Source organism: Botryllus schlosseri, chromosome 16 (assembly GCF_051294905.1).
Source record: "Botryllus schlosseri isolate E-star chromosome 16, Bs_hap1, whole genome shotgun sequence".
Lineage (NCBI taxonomy): Eukaryota > Metazoa > Chordata > Ascidiacea > Stolidobranchia > Styelidae > Botryllus > Botryllus schlosseri.
In genome coordinates, this window is record NC_137251.1 from 12,891,087 (window position 1) to 12,909,826 (window position 18,740).

General features: G+C 41.5%; 2 protein-coding genes and 1 long non-coding RNA gene across 3 annotated transcripts; 2 read left to right on the top strand and 1 right to left on the bottom strand.

The window, feature by feature from the left end:
• Positions 1-2,673: 2,673 nt before the first annotated feature.
• Positions 2,674-4,453, bottom strand: LOC145458874 (uncharacterized). The gene is made up of 2 exons (XR_013921214.1): positions 3,511-4,453; positions 2,674-3,443 (listed from the first exon to the last, which is right to left on the bottom strand). It is a non-coding gene; the product is annotated as an uncharacterized LOC145458874 (long non-coding RNA).
• Positions 4,454-4,692: 239 nt separating this feature from the next.
• LOC145458871 (melatonin receptor type 1A-like) lies at positions 4,693-10,721 on the top strand. The gene is made up of 9 exons (XM_080337374.1): positions 4,693-5,020; positions 5,269-5,465; positions 8,826-8,912; positions 9,054-9,146; positions 9,277-9,384; positions 9,449-9,526; positions 9,594-9,761; positions 9,846-9,990; positions 10,285-10,721. The coding sequence occupies exons 1-9, from the start codon at positions 4,829-4,831 to the stop codon at positions 10,471-10,473; spliced, it is 1,257 nt and encodes a 418-aa protein (XP_080193500.1). The 5' UTR covers positions 4,693-4,828; the 3' UTR covers positions 10,474-10,721.
• Positions 10,722-11,498: 777 nt separating this feature from the next.
• On the top strand, positions 11,499-16,092 carry LOC145458873 (uncharacterized). The gene is made up of 4 exons (XM_080337375.1): positions 11,499-12,359; positions 12,950-13,100; positions 15,401-15,510; positions 15,686-16,092. Exons 1-4 carry the CDS (start codon positions 12,108-12,110, stop codon positions 15,989-15,991), a joined length of 819 nt encoding a protein of 272 aa, XP_080193501.1. The 5' UTR covers positions 11,499-12,107; the 3' UTR covers positions 15,992-16,092.
• The last annotated feature ends 2,648 nt before the right edge of the window (positions 16,093-18,740 follow it).

Sequence of the window (18,740 nt, forward strand, 5' to 3'; positions counted from 1 at the left end):
TACAACTGCGACACGCAGAGGAATTTAATTCGCCGTAATTTGAAATCGCGTGCGTCAGACACGTTTTGTAGAGCTGTGTTGGGTAGAATTGCGGTGCGCGCGTTCTGTATGTCATACATGCCCGTAAAATCGAAGCATACCACTGTAATATTAAAAATGAAATCCTTTTCATGGGTGACGCTCGGGTCGCGAGTTGCCACAAAAACTCAGATTTTGGTGGTAGTCTAAAAAGCTGCTTTACCGTTATTAAACTGTTATGAATTCTCAAGTTAGTTTGAGCTAAAGAGCAGAAAACAGTATCGTGAGTTTATTTGCTCATCTCATATAGCCTAATCGTGAGACAGAAAATGGGAGATCGAAAGAAAAAAAGTTGGAGCAACGTATCATAAGATAGCGAGCTCTAATGTGCCTACTCTCCTTGGTCGTTTTGGACCTTATTTTCCAAGACATAAAACAAAAGCCTCAACACAAACATGTAGGTTTTTCACCCTTTCGACAAACTGGAGCCTCCGGGACCTTTGTGTCAGCTTTGAAAAACGATTTCTGCCAGCAAGCATTTTTCACTTGCGAAAAATACGCTGTATTTTTGATAGGAGTGCAGAACAGATTTCAGGACCTGGCCATCCAAGCACTTGTAGACGTTATTGTACAAAACCCAACAACTTGTTTGGCTGAGAAGGGTTTTAGTGAAATATTTGAAATCAAAATGAGCGAAAAAAGTTGCCTTTTTAATGAGACACTTGACATCTTAAGCTACATGGTAGCCAATTTGTTACACGTCTTAACAAAACGTTGTTAAGTATTTTCATCTTCTTTTGGAATAACAATTTTCGGTTAGTTTGTGCGAATGAAATTTATTTTACAAAAAAAAAGTGCGAATGGAGCTCATAAAGGTTGAAAAGCACTGCCCTAGACATATTCGTATTTTCGGAACAAGTGAACATTGCGTTTCGATTAAGACCATTTTTATTTGATTTTAGCGCTCGCGTCGCCAGCTGTAGCACTACCAATTATGCTGCTTTTAGCCGGCTCAGCAGAAGACTTCTCTGAGTAGTCAAGTGTGACGACTGGAGTATCAGTATCAGCATGGAAAACTGAATGGGATAGAACGGTAACTGCGTGGCCTGTCAATCAGATACGGTTGAATGACAAGTCATCGCTGTCAGAATGTTTCGGTTGTCTGCCGTGATGCTCCGGCTAACGTAAACACACATAGCGGGTTAATTAAGTGTTATTATTATCGTAGCTTGTCTAGATTAATTTTCATGTAGTAGACGGTTGTGATTAAGTTGAACATCGACTGCAGTGTCTGTAGTGCTGTATTATTATTATTTTAATTTAATCAGGTACACGACTTACTCATTTATACGGTATATCTATTGAAATTGTGGCCTCGCAAGTTAGTGACGTTGTTAGGAATGGTACGATATTCCCCCGGAAATTGTCCATGAACTTCTCTTCAACGACTTTCATGAAAGCATGTAGGCTACAGTTGTACACCATATCTGCTCCAAATATTATCCAGCAACCAGTGGATCTTGAACCATTGCTGCGCTCATTGGAGTTCAAAGGCCCACCAGAACTCTCTGAAAAAGGTATTGAACTAGCTACGGGATGGATTATCAGTATGAATTCCACTAGAAACCCAGATGATATTGTGATGAGTTACAGTAAGGTTTGCGGTGATCCAATATTATATACAAAATCAAACGACAGGGTTTTCTCTGCCAAATTTTTACTTGGAAAAAATAATTGATAATGGAACGAAGCCACCTCAGCCGGAGTCATTGGTCTCTGCCAGTATTTCTGAAAGGGAGAGCGATATTTTAAAATACATGGCTGGTTTTACTTTGAGAAAGACAATTCGAAAATTCAATGACCAGTTTCACTGATCTTTGCTTGAATATCTTATAAATAACACTGACGAGCCCTTTGGCAAGTTAATCCCCCTGATGGAGCGCAAGGCTGGGGCGCTTGTATATCCAGGCTCAGAGCTGCTCTTTCTTCTTAGGAGAGTCTGCAGAGAGTTTACGCGGGAATGCAGCAAATCCTAAAAGTTAATGAACTTTTCAATTTTGCAGGACAGAGTTGTCAAACGTTCATACGTATTCAACTTCAGAAGCAGCATCAACAGAGCAACGTGTACTAATGTCCATTCCAAACTAGTGATAGACTATATGTCATTGGCTTATTTCTTAGAGTATAGAGAATAAAAGAAGCCAGGGTACACGTGGTGATTTGAAGGGAAAACTTTGATCCGAAAGTGTTTTACTATGTTTTCAATTTCAAAATTGATGGCATATAACTTACAATGTAGATTTTAGCGAATCTGGACGAGACACTGGCCTTGCAGTACATTGTGATTTAGTTGAACACACCGCCATGCAGTGTCCTTTTTAATTTATAAATCTGCTATATTTTTCAGATTGTGATGTTCTACCCGCGCTGCTAAGGATTGACATCTCACTGCAAAAAGTATGTGATCGCAGGGTCAACAAGAAACGTTATTACAAGAATGACGGTTCAATGACGATGCGAATATTAACAAACCTTTACCACATGAAGGTGTAGAGTACAATACTATATATATATATCACCAGGAGCATTGTTGACTTCTAGGCATGCAATCATTTCATTTCTCATCTGAGCAATAAATGAGCATTGCAACAGTCATCCTGTGTGGTATTGTATATTGACCATTTATCATATACATTCGCTAGATGTTAGCCAGTTATGCAGAGCTGTCTGGGGCACAACTGGTACAAGCAGATTGGCGCATGAAGGCACCGCGGAGACCATAGTATAAACCCGGTTGAAATGAAAGATCTCCGGGTCGCCATGACCCTTTTATATCCAGCAAATGGGTTGGGTGTCAGTGAGAGTTTTCGGTTTTTCTTCAGATTTTGTGATTTCCTGGCATGGTTCATATTTTGTAATCTCCTTGCATGGTCCGCGGCGTCATGTGGCCGGTCATCTTCATCTGAAAAATAAGATCATACGGAAGCATACGATGGACAAGTCACCGTCAAACACTATCCTGTAATGATAGGACATGAGTGATCAATGATCATGGTTGGCATAAGCGGGTCGCATTTTCGATAGATATATACAAATTGGTATCGACTCTATGATACGTTTCAACCATATGTGCAGCATTGCAAAAAGTGTGGGCTGTTTTCAATCTATAAACCTGCATTTGAGAGTAGGTCGGGAATTTCGTAAATTTATTTATTTGTAGACGCCTGCAGGCCTTAGGAGCAAATCCAAAGCTGATCTGATTTTAGGTTGAATATGCTCATCATCTTCCTCCAAATCAAGATAGAGCTTTCCCTGCCTCTCTGATTATATTATCTCTTTTATCTGTAGAATCACGCATGGACAATATAAAACAACGTAGTTGCGATCGGTGCTGCCTTTCCTGTTCGTCCTTTGCGAGATCCACCCTGTAAATGACAAAGAGTGCTGAATTACTATTTTTTCGACTTACAGTATTACGACCAGGGACGACACAATTCTTCGCAGGCATTTCCAATATCCGATAGCTGTAAATAAGTACCAATATAGTTCTGCAAAACATATATATTTATATATATAGTAGCTCAAATGGTACATGCGATCACAGCTAACAAACGAAACTTTGTGGATGCCGAGGTCTCGGCGGTCTCGCGGCTCTCGCCATAGTGAGCAAAACACGGTTTCGCGCCTGCGCTAATTTGCTCGATGACTTGTCATTCAATCGTATCTGATTGACAGGCCACGCATGCAGTCACCATTCTATCCCATTCAGTTTTCCATGGTATCAGTTTATTAATATGCTCATCATTTCAAAACACCCAAAACTGCGATACAAAGAAAATATAGGAAGGTAGTCTTGCGCATCTATCCGTAGGTTAGTAATCAATAGTTTAATTGGTCCCGTTAAAATTGTCCCATTCACAAGTTGAATATACATCACTCATTTTCTTACCCTCCAAATATGCTCGAAATCGATTTTAAAGTTTTTTTTTCCTGTATGTCTGGAATAGGAAGTCGGATCGTTGTAAAATTTATCTCACGGGGATGATATTATAATAGGACTCTATAAGCTCTCAATATAGGCTACAGCCTATACATATTTCATTCGCACCTCCGCGCGACAGCAGTGCAGGACCCAATACTGATGTAAATTAAATAAGTTTTTACGGCGTCTTCCCAAATTGATTGACAAATACGAGGAAGAGAATGAAAAGAACGAGGAAAGCGTCAAAAAGGAAAGATAGTCGGAAGATCACTATCGAACAATGTATTAAATCGGGCAACAATACTATAGCAATACCATTAGGCTAAGGAGGGGGGGTGGTGTTAGATTGAGAGACCGTACTTGGTCATCGTTTCGACATTCTCCTATCTGTTCACAACAACGCACCGTGTCTTGTGTATGGCATTGTTGCCTACAATGTGCGTCTTGAACAGATGAACAATATCAGAACCGCAAGTTATAATTATTATAAGTTCGTCTTCGTGGACGACTTTCTCTAATACATTTTGGGTTCCAGGCTTTATTTTTCATCACGCGAAACTGGCATGAAAATTTGGATGGAATATGGTTTAAGTCTGTGAAAGATTTCTATCGCGGATTGTGTTACTCCATGAAGACCAATTACTGTATCATGTTTTACATATGCGTAGCAGTTATTCATCGTGGATATCAAAGCTCTGTGTTGAAGGAACAGCAAACGCAAGTTCATGGAGCCGAAAATGATACATTGTCGATTTTTTCCATAGTAATATGTTGTACCGTTTTAGATATATGCCCGTATGAATTTTTTCATGTAGAAGCCTACAACTCATGGAATATGGAGAATACAATGTTCCATTCAATGGCAGCGGTGAATTTTCCGCTGATGCTGTTCTTGTGCACAATGAACACATTTGGTGGATACCCCAAATTGAAATACCTTTCCTCGTATTCACCATAGCATTGGGATTATTTGGAAATATCGCAATCATTGGAGCTATATTACTAGAAAAGAAATTGAAGGTAAATCCCCACAAGGATATGCACGTAATCAAATAAATGTGATCAGATCACACATAATTTCCATTCCATTCTACATGTAATCACTTCAACTGTTTGGTTCTGCTAATATTATATTTCTGCAGTGCAGATTCCACATTCCTAACCTTCGCTCAATGCATCTTCGTTTGGCCATGACCAGGTCATATTTGACCAAGCTTCACTGGGTACATCATACTGTTTTGTAATGTAAGTTTAATTTATGTATTCAGTTCGCCGGAAATGCATTCCTCGTCAATCTTGCGGTCGCTGATCTCATCATTACGACCTACATTCTGCCAGGAGTTTTGACAAATGTGATTACAAACCAAAATATGTTTCCTCCGCTTCTGTGTACAGTCAGTGCTGTTATCCTTTCCACGAGTTCCATAGCCTCAATGTACAGTCTGATGCTTGTTTCAATCAATAGGTAAGTCAATTGATGCTTGCTGTTGCGTTCTTATGGCGCAATTGCGATATTATTGATAAGGCGTAACTTGCGTACGGGTCGTAAAATATCACATTCCTCCGCGACTTCATTTCAATGCTTATATTGTTACATCGACTTTATTTTGACAGTGAATATAACCTTCTATCACAGGTTAGCTCTATACAACATAGAATCAATACGAATGCAATTAAGAAACTATACGATAACGCTGCATCCATCAAGTCCACGCTGTCGAGTGTGTGTGACAGTATATGCGGTGGTCGGGAACATATGGCGCGCGAGCCATATATGGCTCTTTTGGGTATAAGATATGGCTCTTTGAGAAATTTTTAATTTTGTACTTAATTTATCAATATTGCAGCAACTTGTTAATAGATTTTCATGACGGCGAAAATAATTATTCTCGTGGCAGCATAAACATGTCTTTTAGAGGTCAAGACAGCGGGGTATCCAGGGTTAGGGGCTCGTACCGCCCTCTTTTCAAAATCCCCGAATTTAAGTTGCTGTCGCACCCGCGACTAACACCACTCGCGAATTCGATCTAACCACCGTCGCGCGTCTAGAAATATTGGATTTTACGATACCTTGATTGACGAAAGAGAATAGCAGACATGGCGACCCTTGCAGGACAATGCAGTTTTCAAATACACATTGTCTTCCTTATCTACGCCGAGAAATAAAATGCCTTTGAAGTGACATTCACAATTACAAGTTCATTTTCTTGATTGATTAGTAGCTTTCTAGCACCGCCGTAAAAATGCAGGGGTGTAACGCAACATTAGATTACGCCGAATATTTTAGAAGTCTATCAATACTTAGATTTTCAGAATCAGCGCGACAATTACATTTGATTAATATCAGTGATCATAAATTCTAAGAAGCTATATACGATGAGTTGCGCTGTTGCAGGTGAGCCTTGGCCCGTCTGTGTCTCATCTGAGTCTTACAACTCCTTTCGCGCTTTATTTCCGAACAATAAAAATGAAAATTCCGTAATTTTGGGAATACAAATGTCTAAAATCTAGTGACTAGTCGTTAAAAAACATCGATAGAAGATATCAATAACCATTGAAGGGTTCACAATTTTCCTTCACTCATTCCTGACGACATCTGAGGCACTGCCTCCCTGGCCTCCCCTAACCCCACGTCACTGGCGTATCACACGCTGGGTATGTACTACTGTAGTGACCATGTTTGGATCCACTTACCCACGTGGGCAGAAATATGGCGCACACTACGAATCTCATATATTAGTGCTACCAATACGTCACGGATGTTCAATTGTGACGTTACAGTTGCTTGACATGTATGGCTCTTTGGGAGTTACAATTGAAAATATTGGGCCGATATGGCGCTTCGGTCGAAAAAGGTTCCCGACCACTGGCTTATAGTGACCCAAAATGGTGTGGACACAATCAAATCTCACCGCTCACTGCGAGTGGTCTACGTTACACTTTCCATTTGACTGAAGGCAATTTGACGGTAATTTCTGACCGGCTTGCCGAGCGCAAAGTTGATAAAATTGGTATCAATCGAAAGCTACAGGGGTACTGATTACGATAATATAAATTTTATTGTGCTGGTCTTCAAAATGAGTATTTCATTTTGCATTGTAACGAAGTTTTTCATAGTGACGCAACAATGCCGTCTGGAATAAGCAGCCAGCTCGGAGCAAGTGCGCAGTGAGAGTGTGAATGCTGAATCGCTTGCGCAACACTGATCAATACGCTTGCGGTTTGCGCTGCTCCTCACTTGCTTCCAGACGCCATTGATGCGTCACAATACCAAACTCAGTTACAATAAAAATTTGAGGATGATTTTTTGGCTCTAGGAGCACGAGCACAATAAAATTTATATTTTCGTATTCAGTACATTTGTAGCTTTCGATTGATACCAATTTTTTAAATTTCGCGGCTCGGCAAGCCGGTCAAAAATTACCGTCAAATTGCGTTCAGTCAAATGGAAAGTGTGATGTGGAGCAATCGCAGTGAGCCGTGAGATTTGCTGGTGTCCACGCCACTGTAGGACATGCTGCTGGTAGGACACTTTGGTGACAGTTAGGGCTGGGCAAAATCGAGTACCTGAGTGATTCGAATCTGAATCACGTAATTTGCTTCGAGTCGAGTCGAGTAATCGAGTATCACTCATTATGACGTCACAACAAAATGTACTATGTTGAAGTCCAAATATGTGCCTTTTATGCCACCTCAAAGAACGTAATGCCTGTTATCTGTCGCATTAAAGATACTTTGGTATTTTCTCGACCATATCGATTTCATTGCACTGTTGTGGGATGATCATGACTTCGGAAATGTGTTATTTCCAGTAACGTTCGTAGCTTTGTACTGTGTCTGGAATGCTGAGACACGACCTATCAAGGATTCAAGGCTTCCTCAGTGGAAAATAGTATCACAACTATAATTCTCGTCAGTAAATTAACTTTCATTCACGAGGACCGTATAATTTCAGTATTCGAAAAAATCGTATTTTACTACTCGACTCGAATCATTAAAATTACTACTCGATTCAGATTCGAGTACTCGAATCATTAAGCCCATTTACATGGCCGTTTGGGTCAGCTTCGAAGCTGACTCGCCAATCCGACTCTCTCGTTTTTGAAAAAGAGAAAAAGGCAGACGGCTTCAATCCGTCTTGAGCTCAATCCGTTCCGCAGAGTCGCTTGGAGACGGCTTGAACATTACCGGTACTTGAAAACGAATCCAGACTACAGCAACATACCAACATTTCATGTTCATATTTCACGAAACCGGCACGTATTTCAACTGGGTGAATGTGAAAGCTCTATCAGTATATGATACTGCTTTTATAATATGCACGTGGTCTTATTTGTTCAGCGTCACAACTTATGAAGCGAGTACAGCCAACAATATAACTTGTCCAACTCACTATCAGACAGAATATATACACGGTGTATTTGGTCATTCTAGAATTGTGTTGAAGTATTTCTAGATATCTCAACTGCCGTAGCATATTCCCGAGCTGAATCCCAAAGTGCTGCGTATCACTCGGGCTGCGATAAACATGACCATGTAAACTCGATCACTTTGGCAAGCCGTCTCATGACGTCACTCCAAGACGACTTGGCTTCAAGACGACTTGACCATGTAAATGGGCTTAATGTGCCCAGCCCTAGTGACAGTGTATATAACCTGATTAAATTGTTACGTCACAAGAGTTCCGGAGAGCGAGGAAACATATTGAATTGGCCTATATCTCAGTTCAAAATCCATAACATTCGAATGTATTCACTTACTTTTCTCTGGCTATGCATGTATTTGATAAACTCAACGCATTTTATACTATTTATATGATTTATAGATACGTCGCTATCGTTTATCACAACAAATACACAAGGATTTTCACCAGAGGCCGAACAGCAGCCTTGCTAATAGGCGTGTGGATGTGGTAAGTGCACACTGCACACTGAACATAGTACAATATTTGTAAATTAGTACAGTAAGATGAAACACCTGCTACACCGGTGTCTCTAGCTGATCACAATATAGTCTACACTCTACATGTACTGACTAATACATCATGTTTCAGGGCCTTTCTTGTTACCATTCCACCGGCATTCGGGTGGGGCGATTTCCGATACCACAAGAAAATCCATGTTTGCATGTACGACTGTGACGCAGAGTAAGACATTCTAGCAATCCTTGAAAATATATTTAGTATACAATGCATTGGGATTACCTCGAAGAAATATCTAGTCGCATGATCGTATCAGCATGGTTTTCTTTGTTTTGATTACGTGTCAATTCAACAGGAAATATCTCTCATTTACGATATCGTACGTCTGCATTTCTGTTATACTACCACTTGCGATAACCGGCGCTTGCTACTACGGCGTCTTCAAAGCTTTTGAACGTAACAGGTTGGACCACAATGCTATTGTTTTTCCCATTCGCGATCTGAAACATTTCATCTTCTATCTGAAGACATAAAGTTCGTCGCATGACAATTTCTAGTACCATCACGGTAACCTCAACAAACGGAAAATCGCAAAGGATAAAGACGTAATCAATTGGAAATAGAGCAATACATACGCAAAAGATAACAGTTATTTCATTTCGATATTGTTAGATCGTACCCGAAAAGAGAATACAGAGAGCGTCGTTTGGTAGTTACCCTTATCGCGACCGTCACTCTATTCACAATTTGCTGGCTGCCATACGCGTTGATTATCTTGATAAATCACAAGGCACCTGCGTTGTACAAAAGGAGCACCGCTTGGCTAGCATTCACCAACAGGTAATGAGAAGGTTTTCAGGCTGTCTTGTAAAAATGCAATCATTGAAATTGTGATATCTTGGTAAGCGGCTGCATTATTTTCAGCGCAATGAACAGTGTATTATATGGGATTCTGAATAGAAACTTTCGAAACGGTTATCGGAAAATGTGGACAAAAGTATTGAACCCGTGCTCCTCGGAATTGGATGGAGATTCCAGCCAATCCACAGCCATCATGAGTTACGCATCGGTACGTTGATATACAACATTGCATAATAGCCTATTATATTCGATGCTGCGGCCCGCGGCGTCATCTAAAGCTAGGAAATTGACCCGGGAGAGCATTGGAGTTTGAGACCCCTGATCTACAACATGTTACGGCAACGGGGGTATCCACTATCTCTATATACTGACCTCATCTGAAGAAAGAGCATTCAATTGGCATCTATGTTTCTTTTAGAACTAAGCATGAACACACAATGTGTATCTATATTGATATTCTTGGATACGCCTAAGTTTATAAATGTTCGAAACTGCGTCACAGGTATCATCCCACAGAACAGCTTATACAGGAACGAAGCGCAGTCTGACTGAAGCTACGACACTTAAAAGCTTTCAGAATCAATCCACGAATCGATCAACTATGGGTAGTTCAGAATCATTGGCGACAACCAACCAGTTGCAATCACAACAATTGGGGGCTGACGAGAAAAGTCTGGAAGGCAGAATCTGAATGAATTTCAAACGGAAGAAGACTTCACTGATGCAGTGCGCTGGACTAATGCTTCACCATCATCACAAAATTCGCAAATCCTTGTTTTAACGCGGTGATGGAGGCAGTGTCATCTGATTGATCGTGCAATTTACGAACTCGATGCGGCTCCATTCGTAGATTCGTAATAGACGACTGATATTGATGGACTTTTACGATGAAACTCTCGTGAGACTAATTTTTGAGCGAATAAACGGGACGCTTCCGTATCTGTTAGTTATTAAATGCTAGAGCTAGACTGGCGTCTACTTTTCGTTAAATAGATGACCTCTGCATACTGCATAGCTAGCACTATAGCGTGACTATGTGCATTGTGCAACTATGCAGTGTGCAGTGCATCTGCAATTGTGTACCGCACAGTTGGTTTATCGATAACCAACCGCTGTACCTGAATTATCTATAGTTTGTTTCGCCAGAGTGGTGCAATGCCGAGGCTTCTTGTCAACAAAGTCACTCAGCTATTAATATGAAATAGTTAGTTAACTTTGCTCGTCAGGTCGGGTTGCATATGAAAAGTTCCCGTATAGATTAGGATATGCTATCGCCAAATCTATGTGTTCCCACTTATTATGAAATTCAATTAGCCATTAAATAGACCCGAAGCCCTCAACTTCCTTTCATCGTTTGCGGACGATGCTGATTGCTGTAGTTGCGCAGCAGGGCTGTTCAAAAATAACTTTTCCCCCGGATTCCAGCCATTCACTGATTAAATTGTCAGGTTACCCTAAAAAACGCTGCACACCAAATTTGGTCCAATTCTAACAAGTATAGGACTCTGCAGATCCGATTAAATTTTTTAATTTATTGGGTAAAATTTTAAAATAAAAATCGAATTTTTCTGCCAACTCCATGAAATTGTTGAGCTGTCTTCAAAGACGATGCAAAACAAATTAGAGTCAATTCCGACCAGTAGAAGCGGAGTTATGTGAGTTTTTCGATGATAATCCTCGGATTATCCTTGATCGGTGACTTAGTACTAGGGCCATAGTTTGTCCACAATCAGTCTAGTGATGCTTCAATATTGCCTCCGTATATAGTTGGTATGCGAGTCCAGAGACGAGGTCCACGAATTGTTTCGAGTCTGGTCAAAGATCGCACTCACAGAGATTCCAAGCATTTTTGCAGTTTATCATTCTTTTCTCGAGGTGTACTTGAGTTATAGTTAGAGAGCCATTTTCTTATAGTATAGAATCTTGAATAAAGTTGCAATCTGTTGTGTTAAAGACGGACCGGACCCAGCGTCCTAAATCATTTTCTTTATGTGCCTCATACTGATAGACTGGAAAGAAGATACATTATTATAGAACACGAGGTTATCATTGTTCACATCTGGTTTAATAGTTAACCTCGCTACACGAACGTATTCCATATTTACGAATTTGTCAGAAGGTAAACATCATCGCAGTTGAATCTAGCCTATTAGCTTCTATCGTTGAGCTAAGTTGAAAAGGTATACGGATTGGACAGGTAAATTCCGCGAATTTTCGGTTCCGCAGAGCAAAATTTCGTGCTATAATCTCAACTTTGTTCCAATGTACACAGTACAGTGAATTAGGATTACTTATATTTCATTGAACACCAAGAGCCGATAAACAATGAAAGTGATAGTAGCCGGTTATCCAAAGACTGGAACGAAGTCCATGGATGCAGCTCTTAGGACTTTGGGTTACACAGTTTACGGCCATACGGAAAATCTCTTTCGACTTGGAAATGAATGGAAGAAGATATTGTCCGTTGGCGGCAATGTCGACGATTTCAGAGCGATGTACGAGAACGTGGACGCTGTGAGCGACGTGCCTGCGTGCTTCTTTTGGGAAGAAATCTTGGAAGCGTTCCCTGACACCAAGGTCGGAGATAATACATTATTATTCCGTTTCTACACGAAGCAAACCTATATAATTAATTATGTGTTGAAAGAACAAAACTGTCGCTCTATTTGTAATTATTCTACTTTGTCGAGGATCATTTGGATTTAAATGAAACTTTCACCAGTAACAGAGATCTATACTCTCAAGCTCGCTGGGGAATCCCGCTCATCACAGGGTATTGGCCCTTGTGTTCTCACTATGCGATGACATTTGCCAAATATATATACGCATTTCCCAACAGCCTCGAATCATCTGTCGCAACTATCAAGAGTCCATACTGACTGCCATTCTCTTAAAGACCTTAGGCCACTCTTCCGTAACACTACATATAGGTAGCTTTATCCACGCTATACTTGCCTTCTGGACTGGAGTGACTGGTCTGCTGCATGTGGTGAAGCTTGATGTTCGGAACATATCGACCTCGCATTTTAACGCAACCATATGCGCACTAGTCCATGTTCAAGCAACTCTAAGCAAACAAGAAATTGGATGCTCCCGATGCACGATTGTTTACCACATAAGCCTTGCGACGTGACCGCGATTTGACACTTTGTTTCATGTGATAACAGATCATTTTCATGAGAAGAAAGGACGAAGACGAGTGGTTTCGCAGTTTGCAAAATCAAATACATAAATTTCACAAGAATTTTATGATTCGAATATTGAAAACCACGTCTCCGACACAATGGCGAATAGAGCGAGATGTATCGGCACCGACAAGTAAGCTCTTTTCGATTTACCTATCATAATCTTCCGCAATAAAACACGACAGTTCACAACGTGTATCATGACCTACTAAAACAAGTTTCTGACCGTCACCGTTAGCAAAATGAAATCTAGTCACGTTGCAACGCGATGCATGTCGTGTATGTCATAGGCTGTCATCACAAGGTGGCTATCTTTAAATTATAGACATTACCCCTCCCCGTCCATGTAAGCTACCTAGACCAGTGATTCCCAACCGCGGCCCTGAGGGCCACATGCGGCCCCCAGATAGCCTTCTTGCGGCCCCCACAAAAATATTGAGAAATCGTTTTATGAAAAAAAAATACATTTATAAGATACTCTTGCTTGGCTTGGAGTCTGGAGTTTTCAATTAGGATTGCAGGAAAGTTGTGAGTGGTAAGATTACGTCACTGCTGTTTCCATGCAATGTGCCGTAACTGTCCAGTTGAACGGGCAGTACCTATAGATATAGGTATAGATATAGGTATTGACAAGACCGTAACTGCCGCACCCAAAGCCCCCCAATTGGGGGTAGCGAGCTCGAAGGGGGCCCAAAATTATTTAGTGAATTAGCATAAATTATAGAGTATTTTATGCAAATTTTCAAAGATTTTTCGCGCTGGGCGCGATTTCAAGTTTTCAAGTACCTTAATTATTGGGTACTCTTCGACCAAGATGAAAAACGCAAGATTTATAGAAGTGGGCATATCGGCGTTGGCCATTACCGCGCCACGACGCACGAAGACATATAAAGTTTTAGGCCATGTAACATGCGACTCCAAGAAGTGTGCCAGAACGATCGGCAGCGAGAAAACCATGGCCGAAAAGGACTGCCCTTACGCCAACCGAAAACTTCATTATGTATATTCAAAATACATATAGGTGTAATTGACCATAGGCGCCTAAATGACTGGTGCCGAATGTTCCTGTCTTGGCAATCTGAACGTCACGAGACAAATAGGCTACCATTCCGCAGGGAAGAATTATATGCCAGTGAAGAACTACCAATTTGAAATCGTGTGCATCTTTTAGTTTAGTACGTTTGAGCGATTCTATATTTTTTGATATAGCAGACTGGAGGTCACGAAGTAAAAAATAACATCATGTAACGAAGTCGTACCAACGGGTCCGCCCGCCCGAATATGTTTAATTATTATTTACGGGCGCTACAGTTTCCAAGACACCTGACTCAGCTCTACCGGTAAATCTGATTACGTGAGCAGAGAGGATAAATAATTGATAGCAATATATATGCAATTCCCGATCTTATTGACCTATTTTATTTTGAATTAATGAAAATTTTCGCGGTCCACGCTGGCTCACTAAACGGGGATCCTGATTTCGTGGCAGAAGCGAACAACGGCACTGGAGATCGGTTTATCACCCTATGGGAGCTCAAGACCTAAGAGTTTTAGGGGGCCTGACGAAGTGCTATTTCGTTCCTGCCAACGGGTATACGCCCGAAGATGTTTAATTATTATTGAGTGGTCGTACCTTTTCAAACACAACTCACTCGGCTCAACCGGTCAATCTGATTGCGTGAGTAGAGAGAGGATAAAAATTGATTCCAATAAATATGCAATTCCCGATTATATTGACCGATTCAATCATGAATTATAGAATTTTTTCGCGCTTCGCGCGATTTGTCGAGAGAAGCTGCCTAAAACGGACACCCGATTTAGGTGATAAATAGCGGTAAACACCGGTAAACATCTACAATATTTACTACGGTAAACGTCTAGCCTGAGAGGGTGAGGGGGCTTCGAAGTTCGGTTTATCACCCTATGGGGGCCCAAGAGAAACGTTTTTTTTGGGGGGGCTGACGAAGTGCTGTTACGGCCCTGGGTATTGATAACTAATTTACGGATAGATGTGTAACAAGTGACTCACGATTGAATACGCCGAGATGCGTACTGCTTAGCCGGCAAAAAGCAGCATAATTGGTAGTCCTATAGCTCGAGACCCAAGCGTCCGAATAATTTGATATGTCGGTGTTTATCGAAAGCAAAAATACGAATTGAAATCTCTCCAGGGCAATAAAACTACTCCGAAATAGCCAGCAAAGGTTGATTGTTCTGAACAACGGGAGCGCGGCAACACAATGGCAAATGTCGTCAAGCGAATGATCGGAACAATGCCAATTTTCATATTTTGGTGACTATTTGGGGTTCCTTTCATTTCCCTGGTATTCGTGCGGCCCCGGCCGTACTCTAAAATTCTAAATTTGGCCCTGTCACCGAAAAAGGTTGGGAACCACTGACCTAGACTATATGTACCAGCTATCGGTCATTCAGGCAAATTGGCGATTGGGTATGAAGCCCCAGCCGTGTGGTCGAACGACATCGTTATCAACGAAATGTTGGCGAAGAAGCTGTACAGGACTCACAACGCACACGTACTGCAGGTTAGCGCTATCTATTCAGGGTGGCGTCGTTCGCAAACAGTCTATATGCGAGTGCAGTACTGCACGAGAGCACACTGCCTAGTGCCCATGGTCGAGTCAAACCTGATGTCAGGCTATTTTATGCTATGTTCATATTCACAACTGCTGATTATATATCTCTATTTTCTAAAAACAGAACGCTCCAAAAGACCAGCTACTCATTTACAGTGTGAGTGAAGGTTGGGAGCCACTGTGTAAGTTTTTGGGCAATGATGTACCAGACCAACCGTTTCCGAGGAAGAATGTACGAGGTAATATCGACAAGGAATGGATGGAAGTTGACCCTCTTCTAATCAGAATGCAAAGAGAAATGTACTTCACTGTATCTATTAGTGCAATTCTAGCTGTTTATGCTTCGTATAAAATGATCAAACATCCGCCATTTAATGCGATCAAATCTATCGCGTCCACAGTAGTGGATAGCCTCAAAACTATATTTTGATATGAAATTGCTTTATATATGCGATGGATTTTACTCATCTGTCTATGTTGTTGCTTTTCAAGTGTACGCAGTACGTTAGATTAAATCTCAGCATAATTCAACCGCGAAACGTTACCCCAAATAAGCATCGCTGGTCAGCCAAGTAGCCGGCACCGTCAATAGCTTCTGCATAAATCGGATACTGACGTGCAGCTGGCTCAGGATGGCCGTGGATTGTTGTGAATGTCGATATCCAAGGATCAATATTGCATGTAAATGTTCAAGTATGTTGTGAATAGCTCGACACTCTCGCTCTGCCAGGTCTGAGAGAATACCTGGTGGTCGGACTTGACATTTCGGCTTGAGAAGGCCTCTGCGTACTGTGATACAGGGGCGTAAAAATCTCGTATTCACCGCGGCCCATGCAGCATATCGGTTGCCTTTGCCGGGTCAGATATCTCGCAGGGGCTACTTGATGTAAACTATAATGACAGTAACTCAGGCCAAAGTTGTCTCGCAGCTTTTGAGTGGTGAGACACCCTCTCATTCGAAATATCTTTTTGGTGTGTAGGGTGGGTTATATCTAGGGCTGGGCACAATGATTCGAGTACTCGAATCTGAATCGAGTATTTATTTTATTGATTCATTTCGAGTAGCATAAGACTATATTTTCGAGTACTGAAATTGTACGCTCCTCGCCACTGAAAAATATTTTGTCCACGAGACTTATGCTTTCGATACTATTTTCCACAGTGGAAGCCTTGGAACCTTGATTGGCTCGTATCGCATCATACGAAATATAGTACAAAGCTACGAGCGTTACTGGAAATAACACATTTCCGAAGTCATGAATCTCCCACAACATTGTCACAAAGGGAAATGAAATCGGTAGAGTCAAACAAATACCAAAGTATAGGTAATGTGATGAATAACAGGCATTATATTCTTTGTGGTGGCATAAAATGTACATATTTGAATATTGGCATCTTACATACTGCTATTGCGTCGTAATCAGTGATACTCGAATCGAAGCATAATACGTGATTCAGAATCGACTAACTCAAGTAGGCCTATACTCGATTTTGCCCAGCCCTAGTTATATCTGCCGCGGGTATTGATTCTGATTCGCGTGGTAGAGAAACAATTTGGCATGGCATCTTATGGTGTTTATGTGTATAGTTGAGATCCTATGAGAGTTGGGGGCGCGGCGTTCTATATACGCGATACCCATGCATGCTGTTTGCTTAGACTTTATTGGGTTGTGGGGTATAGTATTCGACAACGTTAATTTATAGGACCACACCGGATACCACGAAACGGATTCTGGGCATCCCTAGAACATCTTGCAGTTCCAGTGTGATGTCGCTTTTGAGATATTATATGGGGCTTTTTGAAAGTGGTTCTCCAACTTTTTTAGACACGCACCTCCCCCCTTTATGATATTTCAAAAATTCGCGCCCCCCCCCTTTATCGTCATATCGCAAAATGATAAAAGGAGCAACCAGAATGCTAAAAATCCCAACGGATAGTTTGATGGTATGGAAGGTTATGACTGCTGATGAGATATTTCACAGATATTTGGACTATACACAGAGCAATAACCATGAGCTGGAGGTAAATCACGCAGAGCGCGACAAAATTTTCAGTTGACAGCAGCTTTGCGCCCCCTTCAGATGCTTTCACGCAGACCAACGGAGGCGCGCCCACAGTTTGAGAACCACTGCTGTAGTACAGCGTCCAGCTGTTGTCAATGGTCATATCGAGGTTCGCATCCCGAATACGTAGGCCTACGTTATCACCAACCCAATATATAGTGCGGTCCATACATCATTCGATGAATCACATCACCAAAATCAATGAATGATATCATATCACACGTAGTTACCAATTGTCTTATTACATTACAGCAATTTCAAAGCATTTCGAAAGAGAAACCATATGGCATCTTTTATAATTTAATCTATCAAACTTATATGTAGAGTCGAATGAAGAGCCTATTTACGACGCTCGATTAAAGCTATATTAGAGTAGACAGGGGTCACCAACCTTTTTGAAATAAGAGCTACTTCCTGGGTACTGATGAATGTGACAGGCTTCCAGTACTCCTGCCGCTTATCCGTGCTCAGTTGGATTTCTTCACTGAGACATTCAGAGCACTGGGCAGGGTTTCCGCCCCTTACCAAGAACAGAAAACTCTCACTCTCCGGGGCTCACACCGGGGTCTCCGGGCTCAGTTACGTTGCCGCACTGCCCGACGAGGCGCTTATCTCCGCGACGAGACTAGGGAATATTAACCAGATTCCCGTTAAGTTTCGGCGCGGGCGAAAACGAGCATTGCCTCGATCGAAAACTGCGTTCGTATGTTCAGGGTCAACTGACCCAAGTCTAACTGCTGCTCATAGGAAGCCTCTTTCCGTTTCGACTTCCAAAACTCTCAGCATTTGAATATTTGCTACTGCGACAGCAGGGCGCCTCATTTTGCTCTCGCAGGCTACCGGTAGCCCACGGGCATCGCATTGCTGACCCATGGATTAGAATGAATGCGTCGACGGTCTAATACTCTAATTGTCGACGGTCTAATACTCTAATTGTTTGTTGTAACTTTTGGCCGGTGCTGCTGCGCTACAGCGCCCTCCACCAACCGCAATTGTAGTTGATATGCTATAGCTAACAGCCTTTGCGTATTGAAGCAAAATAACGAAATTATATAGTAATAGTGGGGCTTCCAAACAATTGACTGACACTTTCCGATGGCCTTACTGAGACAATG